Source organism: Microcaecilia unicolor, chromosome 1 (assembly GCF_901765095.1).
Source record: "Microcaecilia unicolor chromosome 1, aMicUni1.1, whole genome shotgun sequence".
Classification (NCBI taxonomy): domain Eukaryota; kingdom Metazoa; phylum Chordata; class Amphibia; order Gymnophiona; family Siphonopidae; genus Microcaecilia; species Microcaecilia unicolor.
The window spans coordinates 718,182,390-718,201,513 of NC_044031.1; the positions used below are offsets into that span (position 1 = coordinate 718,182,390).

Below are 19,124 nucleotides of genomic sequence, written 5' to 3' on the forward strand. Positions count from 1 at the left end.
GTCAATGGTAATAAGTCATTTGGACTACTGCAACACACTGTACGCTGGCTGTAAAGAACAGACTATCAAAAAACTCCAAACTGCCCAGAATACTGCCGCCAGACTCATATTTGAAAAAACCAAATATAAAAGTGCAAAACCCTTACGAGAGAAACTTCACTGGCTCCCACTTAAGGAACAAATTGCATTCAAGATCTGCATGATTGTACACAAAATCATTCACGCAGACACCCCAATATACATGCTAAACCTCGTGGACCTACCTCCCAGAAATGCCACAAGATCATCCCGCAAATTTCTCAACCTGCACTTCCCCAGCTGTAAAGGACTAAAATACAATCTGATGCATGCCACTACTTTCTCTTACATGAGCACGCAGTTATGGAATGCATTACCTACAGACCTGAAAACAATCAACGAAATAACCATCTTTCTCACAGCCCTGAAGACATACTTCTTCAACAAAGCCTACAACGAGAACCGATAACCGATAACCTCACTAATCCACCTCACCAACCTACTCAGTTATGAAAACCCACCTTCTATAACTACCCTAATCACTCCCTTCCTCTTCTCTCTTCCCTACTTAATCTCAGCACAATACTAACAACTGTATCTGATACCCTAGAATGACAATGTTATTAAAACTATGTAAGCCACATTGAGCATGCAAATAGGTGGGAAAAGGTGGGATACAAATGCAATAAATAAATAATAATAAATAATACTTACATCAGCACTAGCTGCTAAACTGAAAGCTGACTATTTTATTGGCGGTCTAGGGGTGGAGTCAGCACTTATATGGTTAAGATAACCAGACAAACTGGATCACATAAAATACAGACCAAAATGATAAAGGGGATGGAACTCCTCCCATATGAGGAAAGGCTAAAGAGGTTAAGCCTCTTCACCTTGGAAAAGAGAAGGCTGAGGGGGGAATATGATTGAGGTCTACAAAATCCTGAGTGGAGTAGAATGGGTATGAGTGAAATGAAATTACATGGAAATACTTTAAAAAACAAATAGGAGGAAATATTTTTTTACTTAAAGAATAGTTAAGCTCTGGAGCTCGTTATCTGAGGATGTGATAACAGCGGTTAGCATATCTGGGTTTAAAATAGAAACATAGAAACATGATGGCAGATAAAGGCCATATGGCCCATCCAGTCTGCCCATCCTCTGTAACCCCTAATTCTTCCTGTTCCTAAGTGATCCCACATGCTTATCCCATGACTTTTTAAATTCTGGAACAGTCCTCAACTCCACCACCTCCACCGGGAGGCTATTCCACGCCTCCACCACCCTTTCTGTGAAATAATACTTCCTTAGGTTACTCCTAAGCCTATTCCCTCTTAACTTTGTTGTATGCCCCCTCATTCCAGAGCTCTCCTTCATTTGAAAAAGGCTCTCTTCTTGTACATAAATGCCCATGAGATATTTAAACGTTTCTATCATGTCTCCTCTCTCCCTCCTCTCTTCCAGCGTATACATGTTGAGGTTCATAAGCCTGTCCCTATAATTTTTGCATTCAAGACCGCTTACTAATTTCGTAGCCGCCCTCTGGACCAACTCCATCCTGTTTATATCTTTCCATAGGTGCGGTCTCCAGAACTGCACACAGTACTCCAAATGAGGCCTCACCAGTGACTTATTCCACAACACTATCACCTCCTTTTTCCTGCTGGTCATGCTTGGAGGAAAAGTCAATAGTCTGTTATTGAGATAAACATGGGGAAAGCCACTGATTGCCTTGGGATTTGTAGCATGGAATGTTGCTACTATTTGGGTTTCTGCCAGATACCTATAATTTGGATTGGCCATTGTTGGAAACAGGATATGGAGCGAGATGGACCATTGGTCTAACCTAGTATGTCTATTCTTATGTTCTTAGTCTTACTTTTAAATAGTATCAAATGGTGGTGGTAGGAGTAGCTTATATATAGTAATCTCCAATAACTCCCACTACTATGCAGAAGGAAACAGCACAACCAAATTCCTTGAAATTTTTATATGGAAATTTGGTGTAGAGTTATGGGGGGAAAAAAGCCTCAAGGTGCCATAAGGATCTAAAGATAACCTTGCTCGGCTTAAGTCTTACTTTTATCCAGTTTCACTTAGGCAATTAAGTGCTGAATATCACACTTAACTGGATAAAAGATAGGAAACGGGATGGGATTTGATATACCACCTTTTGGGGGTTACAATCAAAACGTTTATATATTATGTGCAGGTACTTATTTTGTACCTGGGGCAATGGAGGATTAAGTGATTTACCCAGAGTTACAAGGAGCTATAGTAGGAATTGAACCCAGCTCCCCTGGTTCTCAGGCCACTCCACTAACCTCTAGGCTACTCCTCCACTCTGGATGTCTACATAAACCCAAATATTCAATGCCTGTGCCTGGATATGGCCCGGCATTAAATAACCTGGCATAACGCTGGTGGTGGCCAAATAAAGCATGAAACTCTGCTGGCTGAATACTTAGATTCTAGGTTTTATATGTGAACTCACATTTTCTATGCCCCAATGAAGAATTTTCGAAATATAGCCATGTTGGGAATTATAAGATAATAAAGAGGGTCAAGTTGTCATGAGGGCGTCCTCGCAGGACAGCCCCGTAAAGGGGCGGGGCAACCCGTATTATCGAAACAAGATGGGCGTCCATCTTTCATTTCGATAATACGGTCGGGGACGCCCAAATCATGAAATTTAGGTTGACCTTAGAGATGGTCGTCCTTAGGTCATTTTTGAGATGGTCGTCCCCGGTTTTCGGCGATAATGGAAACCGAGGACGCCCATCTCAAAAACGACCAAATCCAAGCTATTTGGTCGTGAGAGGAGCCAGCATTCATAGTGTACTGGTCCCCCTCACATGCCAGGACACCAACCGGGCACCCTAGGGGGCAGAGCAGTGGACTTCACAAATTGCTCCCAGGTGCATAGCTCCGTTACCTTCGGTGCTCAGCCCCCCAAAACCCACTCCCCACAACTGTACACCACTACCATAGCCCTCAGGGGTGAAGGGGGGCACTTACATGTGGGTACAGTGGGTTTTGGGGGGGGGGTTGGAGGGCTCAACATTTACCACCACAAGTGTAACAGGTAGGGGGGCATGGGGCTGGGTCCGCCTGCCTGAAGTGCACTGCACCCACTAAAAACTGCTCCAGGGACCTGCATACTGCTGTCATGGAGCTGGGTATGACATTTGAGGCTGGCATAGAAGCTGGCAAAAAAATGTTTTTAAAAATTTTTTTTAGGGTGGGAGGGGGTTGGTGACCACTGGGGGAGTAAGGGGAGGTCATCCCCGATTCCCTCCGGTGGTCATCTAGTCAGTTCGGGCACCTTTTCGAGGCTTGGTTGTGAAAAAAAATGGACCAAGTAAAGTCGTCCAAATGCTCGTCAGGGACACCCTTCTTTTTTTCCATTATCGGCCGAGGATGCCCATCTCTAAATCACGCCCCAGTCCCGCCTTCGGTACGGTGCTGACACGCCCCTGTGAATTTTGGTCGTCCCCGCAACAGAAAGCAGTTGAGGATGCCCAAAATCGGCTTTCCATTATGTCAATTTGGGTGACCCTGAGAGAAGGACGCCCATCTCCTGATTAGTGTTGGAAGATGGGCGTCCTTCTCTTTCGAATATGCCCCTGATAGTCTTTTAAAAAAAGATTTCTTGGGTCATGACCCTGGTAGCCCACCCCCTTCCACTGCCTATGTGTATACAAAGTAGCATTTATAAATTTTGCTGAAATATAATGGACCAGAACAATAGGGAAATATAGCAATATACAAATTTTAGTCAAAAGGTGAGATTTACCATTACATTTTGTTTATCATAATAAATGTTCGACCTTTCTTTTCTTACTGGACATCTAGAGCATACAAGTAACTCCAGGATCTACTGCTAATGGAGATGGCATGCTGGGAGATGAAGAAACAGAAAACAAGGCGGAGGAAGAGAAAGGGGGATTCATGAAGTTTGGATGGATAAAGGGTGTGCTGGTAGGATAAGTTCTCTATAATATCTTTAGGATCAGATTGCACCTATACAATGCTTTTCAAGAATGTATTTTTCTCACAAAATAATATTTCGATTGACCTGAAAGCTCAGCTGCCACATATGGGTGATCTGGGTTCAATGGAAATATTGGAGATATTACCAACTTCTTGTACTGCAGAAATGACCCAACACGGCCAGGTTTCGGCATAGACACCTGCTTCAGGAGTCACAAAGATTGCAAAAGGAATGAATATACGAGTCTAATGACATAGCAGTGGGTTGTTCCTCCTCTTTCCAAAGGTGTTCCAATCTAAAAGCTCACCTTAGACAATTATGTTCTAAAAGTTGCTGATATCCACCATGATACTCCAGTTTGTCCATTCTTCCTTTTAGCCATCTTTGCTCCCTTGGTGTGACTTGTGTGTACAGAGAGTTTCTTCCTGTTATTTTGTTTGGATCTGGTTTCAATGCCTAGATCCATTTCCAGTTCTTCTAGTTTGGGATGATGCAGAGCCAGCACAGCTGATGAGAGCTCCAGCCATCACTCAACAGCAAAACTTCCTGACTGCCTGGTTCTGAAGGGAACTACAATCTGGGCCTTTTCACCTGGAGAACTATTGATATGATAGCTAGCCTAGAGGAGTGGAGAGGGATAAAAAATACATGTGCATGCATTTATCTATTTATTAGTTACATTTGTATCCCACATTTTCCCACCTTATTTATCAAGGGGCCTAATATTCAAACAAAGCTAAGGGGTTGATATTCAAAGGAGCCTTTTACTAAGGCATGCCGAAAAATGGCCTGTGCTGGTGCAGGCGCATGTATTGGACGCGCACAGGTCTATTTTTCAGCACGCCTGCAAAAAAGGCCTTTTATTTTTGTGGCCGAAAATGGATGTGCGGCAAAATTAAAATTGGCGCGCGCCTGAGACCTTACCGCCACCCATTGACTTAGTGGTAAGGTCTCACGTGTTAACTGGGCAGTAATCATCTGCGCGCGTGCACTGCTGATTATCGCCCGGTTAGCACCACAAGGTAGAAAATAGAAAATTTTTTTCTGCTGTGCGTTTTGGACGGTAGCTGGGCGGTAGTCCTAATTTGACGTGCGTTTTATGCACTTAGGCACCTACGCGCCTTAATAAAAGGGCCCCAAAGTGATTTAACCAGCCAGAAATGGTTCCTGGCTATTTAAATTGCTCATATTCAGTGGCACTTAACCATCCATATAAACCTATATGAACTGGCTGTATAAACATGGATATTCAATGCTGGTGCCTGGACACGGCCTACATCCAGGAATGAAACCAGTGGCAGCTAAAACAAACCGCTCACAGCCGCCAGCTAAATATCTACCCCTGAGTTCCTGTAGTTATGCTCCTATATTTGTGCCCAATTTTCAGCCAAAATTAGGAGTATTTAGTTGTGAAAACGAGTGCACGGTAAGTTGAAAGTTTATGTGGTAAATGTAGGGAGAGTATCCAGCATATGCCCTATATTTACAGTGCAGGACAGACACTTACCACATGACATTGCATTGCAGTCAGTGACAGCGTGGGAGCATTGTTGCTGTCATTGCAAGTAACGCAGTGCAGGCCCAAACACGAATAAAGAAATAATATAGCATAGATCTGTCATGGCAGTACTCCTCTTACCCCCTGATCCAATCCTTCTGACATCCTATTCCCCCTGACACCACCGATCTGATTCCCTGACTCCCCTACCCCACCAATTGGAACTCCCTACCCCACTAGCACATATCCCCATTCAGTCCCCTTTAGCCTAATTTATGGTGCACCCCCCCCCCCCCCTCTCCATTTGTATGTGCAATTTAATAGAACAAGCCAATTAGTGCCAATAATTGACTTTTTAATAAGCAATTATTGGCACTAATTGATTTAATTGAGATCTAAATACATAAAGTTAGGCGCACGATCTGTGTCTAAAATTTACGCGCAGCCCAAAAAAGGGGTAGGAAATGGGAGGGTCATGGGCGTTTCTAGGCAGATTGAGGGTGTGGTTTTGAGTTATGCCTGCACTTATAGAATATGGGTGCTCCACGTGTAAATTTAGGCATGGGCACATTTTCATTGGTGCAAATGATGGCACCTAAATTTACATGTGACCTCTTCACTTACGCATTGTTCTATAAACCGTGCTGAACTTTAGATGCAGCTTATAGAATACCGCTTATGTGGTATTCTATAAGCTGATATTATAGGCACCATTTATAGAATCTAGTCCTAGAAATCTGTGCTAAGCTTCTAAATTTCTTCCCTGCCCTAAATCTGCTCCTGGTTTCACCCACTTTTTATGTTTTTAAATTTAGGAGTTTAGTGAAATTCTAAGTATCAATTTATGCACTCAGTTGTAGTAAGTTTAGAAGCATAATTCTCAAAGTTAAGAGCCCGCATCCTTTGAATATCAGGTGCAAAATAGCTATAAATGAACACACAAAGCACATAACCCCAACTGGGATAGATTATAATTGGACAGAAAGCCCAAAGAGAAGAAAGAAGCTGCTTGGCAATGAAATAAAAAATATTGTACATCTGTTTCCATGCTATAATAATGTTGCATCTTTTTTAAACATAGGTCAGATGCATGTTGAACATCTGGGGTGTGATGCTTTTCATCCGACTGTCCTGGATTATAGGTCAAGCTGGGATAGGTACTGTATGCACTTATCTTCAAGCTTTAAATATGCTAATGTTAATAAATAGTTTGATTAGCAGAGTTGGCAAAATGTGTCTTTAACCCCAGCAACATTTCTAGCTTCTCTGATACTACTACTACTACTTAACATTTCTAAAGCGCTACCAGGGTTGCGCAGCGCTGTACAATTAACAAAGAAGGACAGTCCCTGCTCAAAGGAGCTTACAATCTAAAGGACAAAAAGTGCAGTCAATCAAGATTGAGGCAGTCTAGATTTCCTGGATAGAGGTACAATGGTTAGGTACCGAAAGCGACATTGAAGAGGTGGGCTTTGAGCAAGGATTTGAAGATGGGTAGGGAGGTGGTGGAGGAGATGGGTACTGAGAGGAGGGATTTGTCCTGTGAGCAGAGGTTACAGATAGGAGCGTAAGGGGAAATGAGGGTAGAGAGGTAGTGAGGGACTGCAGATTGAGTGCATTTGTAGGTTAGTAGGAGAAGCTTGAACTGTATGTGGTACCTGATCGGAAGCCAGTGAAGTGACTTGAGGAGAGGGGTGATATGAGCATATCGGTCTAGGCAGAAGATAAGACACGCAGCAGAGTTCTGAACGGATTGAAGGGGGGATAGATGGTTAAGTGGGAGGCCAGTGAGGAGTAGGTTGCAGTAGTCAAGGCGAGAGGTAATGACAGAGTGAATGAGAGTTCGGGTGGTGTGCTCAGAGAGGAAAGGGCGAATTTTGCTGATGTTATAAAGAAAGAAGCGACAGGTCTTGGCTGTCTGCTGGATATGGGCAGAGAAGGAGAGGGAGGAGTCAAAGATGACTCCGAGGTTGTGGGCAGATGAGACGGGGAGGATGAGGGTGTTATCGACTGAAATAGAGAGTGAAGGGAGAGGAGAAGTAGGTTTGGGTGGAAAGACAATGAGCTCGGTCTTGACCATGTTCAGTTTCAGGTGGCAGTTGGACATCCAGGCAGCAATGTCGGATAAGCAGGCCGATACTTTGGCCTGGGTTTCCGCAGTGATGTCTGGTGTGGAGAGATAAAGCTGGGTGTCGTCAGCATAAAGATGATATTGGAAACCATGAGATGAGATCAAAGAGCCCAGGGAAGAGGTGTAGATTGAAAAAAGAAGGGGTCCAAGGACAGATCCCTGAGGAACTCCAACAGAGAGTGGGATGGGGGTGGAGGAAGATCCATGAGAATGTACTCTGAAGGTATGGTGGGAGAGATAAGAGGAGAACCAGGAGAGGACAGAGCCCTGGAACCCAAATGAGGATAGTGTAGTAAGAAGTAAATTATGATTGACAGTGTCAAAAGCGGCGGATAGGTCAAGGAGGATGAAGATGGAGTAGTGACCTTTGGATTTGGCAAGGAACAGGTCATTACAGACTTTAGTGAGTGCCGTTTCTGTCGAGTGCAGAGGGCGAAAACCGGATTGAAGCAGATCGAGGATGGCATGAAAGGAGAGAAAATCAAGGCAGCGGCTGCGAACGGCGCGTTCAAGTACCTTGGAGAGGAAGGGTAGGAGGGAGATGGGGCGGTAGTTGGAAGGGCAGGTGGGGTCTAGTGATGGTTTTTTGCTATCTTTTAGGAGACCTTCCTGCACTTATCCCTGGATTCTGTAAAGGTCACCCAAATTTCCTCGCCAAAATTTGGGTGCAATCCTGATAAATGTGTGCAACTTAATTGGTTAATAGTAGTAATTGGACACTAACAATTAATTATTGATTCTAATTGGCACCAATTAGGATTCACGCACACAATGGCTAATGGAGTGTGAATCATTCATGGGGGAGAGGGGTTTATGCCTATAAGGTAATTGCCCATAAAGCATCACTAAAATTTACTGCTGGAAGTGGGATTCTGAAGCTTTTTCCTCTATTTTATTGCTTAATTTTCCCTTTAGCTCTGTGTCTGCATTGTTGTGTTGAGAATAATTAATGTGGGTACAATAATAGGCTCTGTCTAGCTTGCTGTTTGATGATATTGGAAGAGTTTTGTTGGTAACTGTGAACTTTTCTATAACACTGGGCACCTAAATCCTAACGCATAACCCAGAAGGGGGTTTAGCCATAGGAGGGGCATGGGTGGGTCAGGGGCATTCCAAAAATGTGTGTGCAGTGTTGTGGAATACCAGTGATGCATACCCAGATTGGGTGCCAGAAATTACACCTGGTTTTAGCAGGCATAAGTCCTGGCACTCAAATCTGAGCATGAGAATTGGCGCTACATGGTATTCTATAAAGGACACTCAACCTGGAGTGACCTTTATAGATTAGCACTGATTGTTTCCAGTTCCAAATTTTGCATGCTATTTACTGAATCCAGCCCTAAATGTATATTATTGCAGTGTAAACACAAATTCAGTACTATCCTAATAGTTCTTGCTGAGAAAAAGAACAAATGTACTTTGAATATATCACAACCATCATCATCGAGTTTTATACCATTTAGGGGTATAGTTTAATATCTTTTATTGGATTTCAACATAATACAATAGAAGCAAGAGCTCAGCACAGTTCAACAAGCAACAGTTACAAACATGGCAAAACTGGAGCTCACATTCAAGAAACAACTATCCACTACAAGAAACACATTAAGAAAAAAGGGGGAAGAAAGAGGAGGTGGAGAAATAATAAAAAAAAGGGGGAGGGGGGTGCTGGAGGATACAAATCCAGACATGGAGCATGCATAGGCCACAAAGTACATCAACCTCAGTGCTTAACTCTGTACCGAAGCAAAACAGGACACCAGTGGCAGCCATTTTTCCCTATAGGAAGCGAAACGAGAAGATTATTTAGGGGTATAGTTATCAATATGAACTACTGTTAAGATGTGTTATTTTACCACAATTTGTGATATGTTAGCACCGGTCCATTTTATGTAGTGAGACCTTGCTACTAATAACTGGGGTTAATATCAAAATAACATATTTAAATGATAGCCCACGATGATAACTTCCCCCTCTTGGTGAAGTAGGTGGCAATATGAAACAACAATAAAGCAAGGATATGTGATTGGGCTCTATCTCTGTGTATTAGATGTGAAATGTATGTTATCAACTTGCTTTCCCTAACTTATTTGCAGTTCTTTTCCAACCTTATCATTTTTATTGTACATCACTTTGATTTATGCTATAAAAAGATGAATTTAATAAATGCAAATAAACATAAACATCAATCCTTATATAACCCCCTCAATTCTCCCAAGAAGCAGTTCCTAATCACAACCATGTAGGGGGGTAATATTCCACTGGCAGCAGTCAGCATTTTTGTAAGCAATTATTGTCGCCAGCTAAATTAGACCCGGATATACAGTGCCAGGCCATATCTTGGCACTGGCATTGAACATCCAAATTTGCAACAGCACCCAGAAGTTATTTATTTAAAAATGCTATAACCCACTTAGAACCTAAGTGGCTACCATAAAAATATACTTAATAAAAATTACATACAAAATATAAATTACAGTACAGATGTGCTACTACAATCATAAAAAGCTGTGGCTATGGCTGATAAGAATATACGGCGTTGCCACACTAAGGCAAACCGAAGGTCCATCAAGCCCAGTATCCTGTTTCCAACAGCAGCCAATCCAGGTTACAAGATCCCAAAACAGTACAATACATTTTATGCTGCTTATACTAGAAATAAGCAGTGGATTTTCCCAAGTCCATTTTAATAATGACTTATGGAATTTTCTTTTAGGAAGATATCCAAACCTTTTTTAAACCCTGCTAAGCTAACACATTCTCTGGCAATGAATTTCCTGAGATTAATTACACATTGAGTGAAGAAATATTTTCTCCAATTTGTTTTAAATTTATTACTTTATAGTTTCATATCGTGCCCCCTAGTCCTACTATTTATGGAAGAGTAAACAAGCGATTCACGTCTACCTGTTCCTCTCCACTCAGTATTTTATAGACCTCTACCATATCTCCCCCCCCCCAGCCATCTCTTCTCCAAGCTGAAGAGCCCTAGCCACTTTAGCCTTTCCTCATAGGGAAGTTTTCCCTTCCCCTTTTTCATATTTGTCTCCCTTCTCTATGCCTTTTCTAATTCCACTATATCTTTTTTGAGATGCGGTGACCAGAACTGAATGCAGTATTCAAGATGTGGTTGCACCATGGAGCGATGGAAAGGCATTATAACATCCTAATTTTTGTTTTCTGTTCCTTTTGTCCTTCCATGTTAAATTGTACAGCGCTGCGTAACCCTAGTAGCGCTTTAGAAATGTTAAGTAGTAGTAGTAGTAATAATACCTAACATTCTATTCTCTTTCTTCACCCATTGCCGCACACTGAGCAGAGGGTTTCAACGTATTGTCAACGATGACACCTAGATCAGTGCCATAGTCGCATAGCTAATCAGGCAAAGTTAGGATTGCTGTTTAAGTGGTCATACTTGTGGGTTAGCTATGCGGAGCAACAGCACTGAATATCAACCAATATATACCTTTTTAGGTATATTAAAAGCAGGAAGCTGGCAAAAGAATCGGTTGTACCGCTAGATGACCAAGGAGTAAAAGGGGTGATCAGGGAAGACAAAGCCGTAGCAGAGAGATTAAATGAATTCTTTGCTTCGGTCTTCACTGAGGAAGATTTGGGTGGGATACCAGTGCCGGAAATGGTATTCGAAGCTGATGAGTCATTGAAACTTAATGAATTCTCTGTAAATCTGGGTAAGGGGGTAGGACAGAGCTAATGCTAGGCTGCGTGCAGGGAGGGGTGGGTCAGATGCCTAGTTATCAGATGGATGGTGGGGAAGGGAAGGACTGATGCTGGGCTATGGGAATGGATAGTGGGGGTAGAGTAGAAGGGCTGGATGGTGGGATAGGGAAGGGAAAGGCCGATGTCAGGCTACAAGGATTGATAGGGGGGTAAGGAAGGGAAGGACTGATGCCAGGCTACATGACAATTTCTGATTTTTGGTCCTTAATTCTTTAATTGATGAGGGTTGGTCTGTGTTCTGCATGTGATCCAGCAGGTGAGAGATTTTGCTGGCATGTAGTTTGTGTGGGGGATCTAGGAGTCTGACTTGTCTGGCCTTTCCAATGAGATGCGTATTGCTGTTGTGTGTATTCATTGCTGCCTTTTTAAAGGTACTGTTATTGGCATTTGTATTCAGAGTTGGTTAAGGTTTGCAACATAGACTCTAAGAAGCTTCTTTGCAGGATTTTCTATTACTTCGCAAAGTACCTGGAGGTGAAGGGATTTTGTGTTGCTATTATTGAGGTGCTACCCGAATTTAAATACATTTTTCCTATGGAAAGCTATAAGAGGAAACATTCTAGCTATGTTCTCTATATGCAACAAATTCCATAGTAGGTAGAAAAGGAAGAAGTCTTCAAAGGTATATTTACCAAATTTTAAATGTTTGATTAATACAGCTTAGTAAGGCATATATATTTATTATAATGTAAAGTTGAAGGATATGTACCGAACCGTGGTCATTTTATTTTGTCAGCATCAGAAGGGAGATAGAGTAGAACTAGAGGAAGTGAAAAAGACTTCAACGTTTACTTAATCAGGCATTTGTTATAAAGCAAAGTTTGAAGGATATATGCTATTGCTGTAATTATATTGCAGGATTCTGTCATGTGTATTGAGATGTTTGCCATTATTGCACACTTATGTCTGGTCAAGTTTAAGATATGGGATAATGCAACTGTATTACAAACATCTGTTTTTCTATTAAGTATATATGTGGTTTATATTGATGCAGGGCAGCTGTTGGGTAGACTACTTAGAAATCCATCATTAAGTGCTACTCATACCTATATACATAGTGCTCACCCATATTAGCTCCAGGCCCACCCAAAATGTCAGGTCTGGCTACGCCACTGTAGAAGTGTTTGCATTAATTTATCCACTATATAGGCTAGACTAACTGGCCTGTAGTTCCCAACCTACTCCTTACTTTCACTTTTGTAAAGAGGGGTCACATCCTTCCAGGACCACTCCAGACTCTAAAGAAGCATTGAAAAGGTCAGACAGTAAAGCTGCAAGAATTTCCCTAGGTTTCTTCAATACCCTTGAATGAATCCCATCTGGCCTTATTGTTTTGATTGCGTTTAGTTTACCTAGCTCCTCATGAACACAGTCTTCTGTAAATTGGTCGAAGTCTACCACACATCCATTCCTATTCATATTTCTCTTCTGGCCCTTCATCTGTGTACACCAAACAGAAATGTTTGTTAAGCAATTCTACGTTATCCTCACCTTCATCCTGGAGCCTCAAAATGCCATCTTTGTACTTCCTCCTATCAATAACATTTCTAAAAAAATTCCTTGTTCCCCATTTTACTGTATTGGCTATTTTTGATACCATTTGCATCTTTGCTTTCCTGACTACTTTACCAACTTCTCTCAGCTTTTCCAGATATTATTGCCTGCTTTCCTCTTTCTTTAATCTCTTGTAGTTTATGAAGGCTAAACTTTTTTTCTCATCTCAGCTACTACCTTGAGAACTAAAGTGGCTTTATTTTCCTCTTAGTTTTATTTACTTTCCTAACAAAATTAATTGGTTGCCCTTAAAATAGCTTTTATAGTTCTCCCTGTAGAGAATCTAGGAACTCCCTACTTCTAGAAAACACTACAAGAGGGATACCCCAATCAACATCTGGCATATTCAAATTACCCATTAGAGGTTCTTCATCTTTCATCGCTGTATTGTGAATGTCTTCAATTAAATCTCTGTCAACTTCTTCTTCCTGTGAAGGAGGTCTCTATACCATACCAATGTATGATATACATTTCCATTTTCCAGATTGACTCACATTGCCTCTTTCTTACCCTTTAAATCCTGCAATTCTGTCACTTTAATATTTTGTCTTTGTTCCTTGTCCTTTCTGAATAAATCTGTCATTGTGGATATCCTGAAAACCTGACTGGCAAGGAGGTATTCCAGGATTGGGCTTGGGAAATATTGCTTTATAGAATACTAGCTTAGCACGTGTTTCACCCTAACTTTGGGTGTGAGCATTTATGCCTGACAAAGGCCAGTGTAAATGTTCACGCCCAACTCATGGCAGTTAGGTACATAAATACAGGTATTCTATAACACTGCGCCTAATTTCTGGGCATGCCCCTGACCTGCCCATGCTCCTCCCATGGCTTTGCCCGCTATGAAATTTTTGTGCGCATGTTATAGAATAGGGCCCATTTTGAAAAGAGGAAAACATCCAAAAAGTAGCATAAATCTGCATTAGGATGTTTTTCTGTCAAGGACATGTTAAGGACATGTTAAGGGAGGGATCTGGGTGGTCCTAAAACGTGGACATTTTTCTGCCATAATGGAACAAAACAAAAATATTCAGAGCTATAAGTTGGACATTTTGGTCTAGACCTGTTTTATTAACGAATAAGCCACAAAAAAGTACCCTAAATGACCAGATGACCACTGCAGGAATAAAGGAAAGACACCCTCTTACTCCTTCAGTGGTCACTGACCCCCTTCCATCCTGCAAAGATGTAAATGAAACATTACATACCAGGCTGTATCATAGCTTCAGATGTTATGGCCAGTCCTATACCAGCAGCAAGCAGGTTCCTGGAGTAGCCTAGTGGTTGGTGCAGTGCACTGTAGAGAAGGTGACTCAGGCACATAATCCACTCTAATTATTACACTTATGGTGGATCGTGTCAGCCCCACCCTCAAAAGCCTAAAACCTACTGTACCCACATATAGGTGACATCTGCAGCCATAAGGGCTATTGTAATGGTGTAAAGTTGGGTATAGTAGGTTTTTCGTGGGGTTTGAAGGGCTCTCCATACAATATAAGGGGGGAATGGTGAGATCTGTACCTAGGACCTTTTATGTGAAGTCCACTGCAGTGCCCCCTAGGCTAGGAAAGCTGGCTCCTCCTACATCCCAGTGGCTTGATTTTGTGCGTTTTTCACTAGAACGCTTCCTTTTTTTTTTTTAATGGTCCAAAAAGATACACGTACTAAGCAGGGGTGTAGCCAGACCTTGCCGGGAGAGGGGCCATTTATCCAATTTATTTACATGTGCATCTCCGAAGTATACCTAAATTTGTGGACATGTCAGGAGTGTCTTGGGGGCAGGATTTTGGAGTTCCCAAAACTTGGACATTTTTCTGCCATAATGGAACAAAGCAAAAATGTCCAGGGCTAAAAGTCAGATGCTTTGGTCTAAATCTGTTTCAACCATGACAAATCAAAAAAAGATGCCCTAAATGACCAAATGCCCAGTAAAGGCAGGGCCGCTGAGAGACTGAGCCGGGTCTGCCACCCCCCCCCCCCCTCCGAGATCACCGCCGCTGCTCTCCCTCTCCACCCCCCCTGAGGTCGTTGCCGCCGCTCCCCCCTCTACCCACCCCCTCCATTCGCCACCGGGCCGGGCCCCCTACATTGAAATCACAGTGCCTCTCACCTCCGTGTGAAAGCGCTGCAGGCAGCAGCAGATTGCCTCCCTTCAGGCCTCCTTCCCTCCCTGTGTCCCGCCCTCGCGGAAGTTACATTAGATGAGGGCGGGACACAGGGAGGGAAGGAGGCCCGAAGGGAGGCGATGTGCTGCTGCCTGCAGCGCTTTCACACGGAGGTGAGAAGCGCTGTGATTTCAATGCAGGGGGCCCAGCCCAGTGGCAAACGGTCAACGATGGAGGGTGGGTGGGACTGCGGCGCCAGGCCCCCCTTGGAGGCCAGGGGAATTTTGTCCCCCCTGCCCCCCTCTCGGCGGCCCTGAGTAAAGGAATTAAGTAAAGGAATGACTCCCCTTACTCCCCCAGTGGTCAGTGACCCCCTTTCCACCCCCCAAAGATGTGAATGAACCAGTACTTACCAGCCTCTATGACAGCATCAGATGTTATGGCCAGTCCTATTAGAGCAGCAAGCAGATTCCTGGAATAGCTTACCAAAGTCTCCAATGACCTGCTGCTGGCTAAATCCAGAGGTCTCTATTCTATCCTTATCCTTCTTGACCTATCTGCTGCTTTCGACACTGTTGACCACACCATAGTCCTTGATATGCTATCCTCGATTGGATTCCAGGGCCTTGTTCTTTCCTGGTTCTCCTCTTACCTCTCACTTCGCAATTTCAGTGTTCACTCTGGCGGTTCCTCTTCAACTTCCATCCCGCTTTCAGTTGGTGTCCCCCGAGGTTCTGTCCTTGGACCCCTCCTTTTCTCCATCTATACCTCTTTCCTTGGTACCCTGATTTCATCTCATGGCTTTCAATCTTTATGCAGATGACTCTCAGATCTACATCTCCACCCCTGAAATCTCAACCGTAATCCAGGACAAACTGTCATCCTGTTTGTCTGACATTGCTTCTTGGATGTCTCAACGCCATCTGAAGCTAAACATGACTAAAACTGAACTTCTCATTTTCCCCCTAAATCCACCTCCCCTCTTCCCCATTCTCTATCTCTGTTAATGGCTCTCACATCCTCCCTGTCTCCTCGGCTTGTAACCTTGGAGTCATATTTGATTCCTCTCTCTTCTTCTCTGTGCATATTCAGCAGATCACCAAAACCTGTCGTTTCTTTATCTACAACATTAGCAAAATCCGCCCCTTCCTTTCTGAATACGCTACCAGAACACTTATCCAAACCCTTGTCACCTCTCATTTGGATTACTGCAATTTACTTCTCACTGGTCTTCCTCTCAGCCATCTCTCTCCTCTCCACTCTGTCCAAAATTCTGCAGCACGACTTATTTTCCGCCAAAATCGTTATACCCACACTAGCCCACTCCTCAAGTCACTTCACTGGCTCCCTGTCCGCTTCCGCATACAATTCAAACTTCTCTTACTGACCTTTAAATGCATCCATTCTGCAGCTCCCCATTACCTTTCCACTCTCATCTCTCCCTACATCCCTCCCCGTGAACTCCTCTCACTGGACAAATCTCTCTTGTCATCCCCCTTCTCTTCCACCGCTAACTCCAGGCTTTGTCCCTTTTCCCTCGCGGCACCTTATGCCTGGAATAGACTTCCTGAGTCTGCACGTCTAGCTCCATCTCTACCTGTTTTCAAATCTATGCTGAAAACCCACCTTTTCACCACTGCTTTTGGCTCCTAGCCACTACTCAATTGCCTCCCCTTGTTCCTTCTCACCCAGTACTTCCCTCGCCCGTAATTGTCTTGTCTGTCTGTAATATTTTTAGATTGTAAGCTCTATTAAGCAGGGACTGTCTCTCTATGTCAGGTGTTCAGCGCTGCGTGCGTCTGGTAGCGCTATACAAATGTTCATAATAATAATAATAATAGCTTAGTGGTAGGTGCAATGTTTTTTTGGAGCAGTTGGTTCAGGAGCCAACAAGAGGAGGACCAATTCTAGACCTAGTCTAGAGCACATGATCTGGTACAGGAGGTAATGGTGCTGGGGCTTTTGATAACAGTGATCATAATATGATCAGATTTGATATAAGCTCTAGAGTAAGTACACACAGGAAATCCAATACGTTAGCATTTAACTTTCAAACAGGAGACTATATGATAAAATGAGAAAAACGGTGGGAAAAAAACTTAGAGGAGCAGTTGAAAAGGTCAAAAATTTACATCAGGCTTGGATGCTGTTAAAAAATACCATCCTGGAAGCCCTGACCAAATATATTCCGTCTATTAAAAAAGAAGCAAGGAAGGTCAAATGACAGCCAGCATGCTTAAAAAGTGAGGTGAAGGAAGCTATTAGAGATAAAAGAAAATCCTTCAGAACACGGAAGAACGATCCAACTGAAAATAATAGGAAACTACATAAAGAATGGCAAATCAAATGCAAAGCGCTGATAAGGAAGGTAAAGAGAGACTTTGAAAAAAAGATTGCATTGAAGGCAAAAACATATAGTAAAAACTTTTTTAGGTATATTAAAAGCAAGAAGCCGGCAAAAGAATCGGTTGAACTGCTAGATGACCAAGGGATAAAAGGGGCACGCAGGGAAGACAAGGCCATAGTGAAGAGATTAAATTAATTCTTTTTTTCAGTCTTCACCGAGGAAGATATGGGAGTGATACCAGTGCCAGAAATGGTGTTCAATGCTGACGAGTCAGAGAAACTGAATCAAATCTCTGTAAACCTGGAAGATGTAATGGGGCAATTTGAGAAATTAAAGAGTAGTAAATCATCAAGACTGGATGGTATACATCCCAGAGTATTGATAGAATTGAAAAATGAACTTGCAGAACTATTGTTAGTAATATGTAATTTATCTTTAAAATCAAACATGGTACTGGAAGATTGGAGGGTGACCAATGTAACGCTGATTGTTAAAAAGGGTTCCAGAGGTGATCCGGGAAATTACAGACTGGTGAGCCTGACGTCAATGCCAGGCAAAATGGTAGAGACTATTATAAAGAACAGAATTACAGAGCATATGCAAAAGCATGGATTAATCAAACAAAGCCAACATGGATTTAGTGAAGGGAAATCTTGCCTCACCAATCTACTACATTTCTTTGAATAGGTGAACGAACATGTGGATAAATGTGAGCCGGTTTATATAGAGGGGCATTATTGAAAGGGACGTCCAAGTTTTCATGAGGATGTCCTCGCAGAACATCCCCAACCAGGGGCGGGGAAACCCGTATTTTCAAAACAAAGATGGATGTCCATCTTTTGTTTCAATATTACGGTCAGAGACATCCAAATCCTAAAAATAGAAAACAGAGAGTAGGGTTAAATGATTAATATTCTCAATGGAGAAGTGTAGATAGTGGGGTTCCACAGGGGTCTGTGTTGGGACCACTGCTTTTTAACATATTTATAAATGATCTAGATACGGGAATAACTAGTGAGGTAATTAAATATGCCAACAACACAAAGTTATTCAAAGTTGTTAAATCACAAGAAGATTGCAAAAAATTACAAGAAGACCTTATGAGACTGGAAGACTGGGCATCCAAATGGCAGATGATGTTTAATGTGAAGAAGTGCAAAGTAATGCATGTGGAAAAGAGGAACCCAAACTATAGTTATGTGATGCAAGGTTCCACATTAGGAGTCATCATTGACGATACTTTGAAACTCACTGCTCAGTGTGTTGCAGCAGCAAAGAAAGCAAATAGAATGTTAGGTATTATTAGGAAAGGAATGAAAAATAAAAATGAGGATGTTATAATGCCTTTGTATTGCTCCATGGTGCAACTGCACCTTAGATACTGTGTGCAATTATGGTCACTGCATCTGAAAAAAGATATAGTGGAATTAAAAAAAGGTACAGAGAAGGGCTACGAAAATGATAAAGGATGGGAAGACTTCCCTATGAGGAAAAGCTGAAACGGTTTGGGCTCTTCAGCTTGGAGAAAAGACAGCTGAGGGGAGATATGATAGAGCTATATAAAATACTGAATGGAGTGGAACTGGTAGACGTGAATCACTTGTTTACTCTTTCCAAAAATACTAGGACTAGGGGGCACGCAATGAAGCTTCAAAGTAGTAAATTTAAAATAAATCAGAGAAAATATTTCTCACTCAACATGTAATTAAACTCTGGAATTCATTGCCAGCAGTTAG

The 19,124-nt window shown here is 42.5% G+C and overlaps 1 protein-coding gene across 1 annotated transcript in view; it reads left to right on the forward strand.

The window, feature by feature from the left end:
* Positions 1-19,124, forward strand: part of SLC12A1 (solute carrier family 12 member 1) — a 222,896-nt gene that overhangs the window by 48,524 nt on the left and 155,248 nt on the right. Inside the window, 2 exon segments of the mRNA XM_030189548.1 lie at positions 3,874-3,999; positions 6,592-6,667. Coding sequence (XP_030045408.1) covers positions 3,874-3,999; positions 6,592-6,667 — 202 coding nt within the window.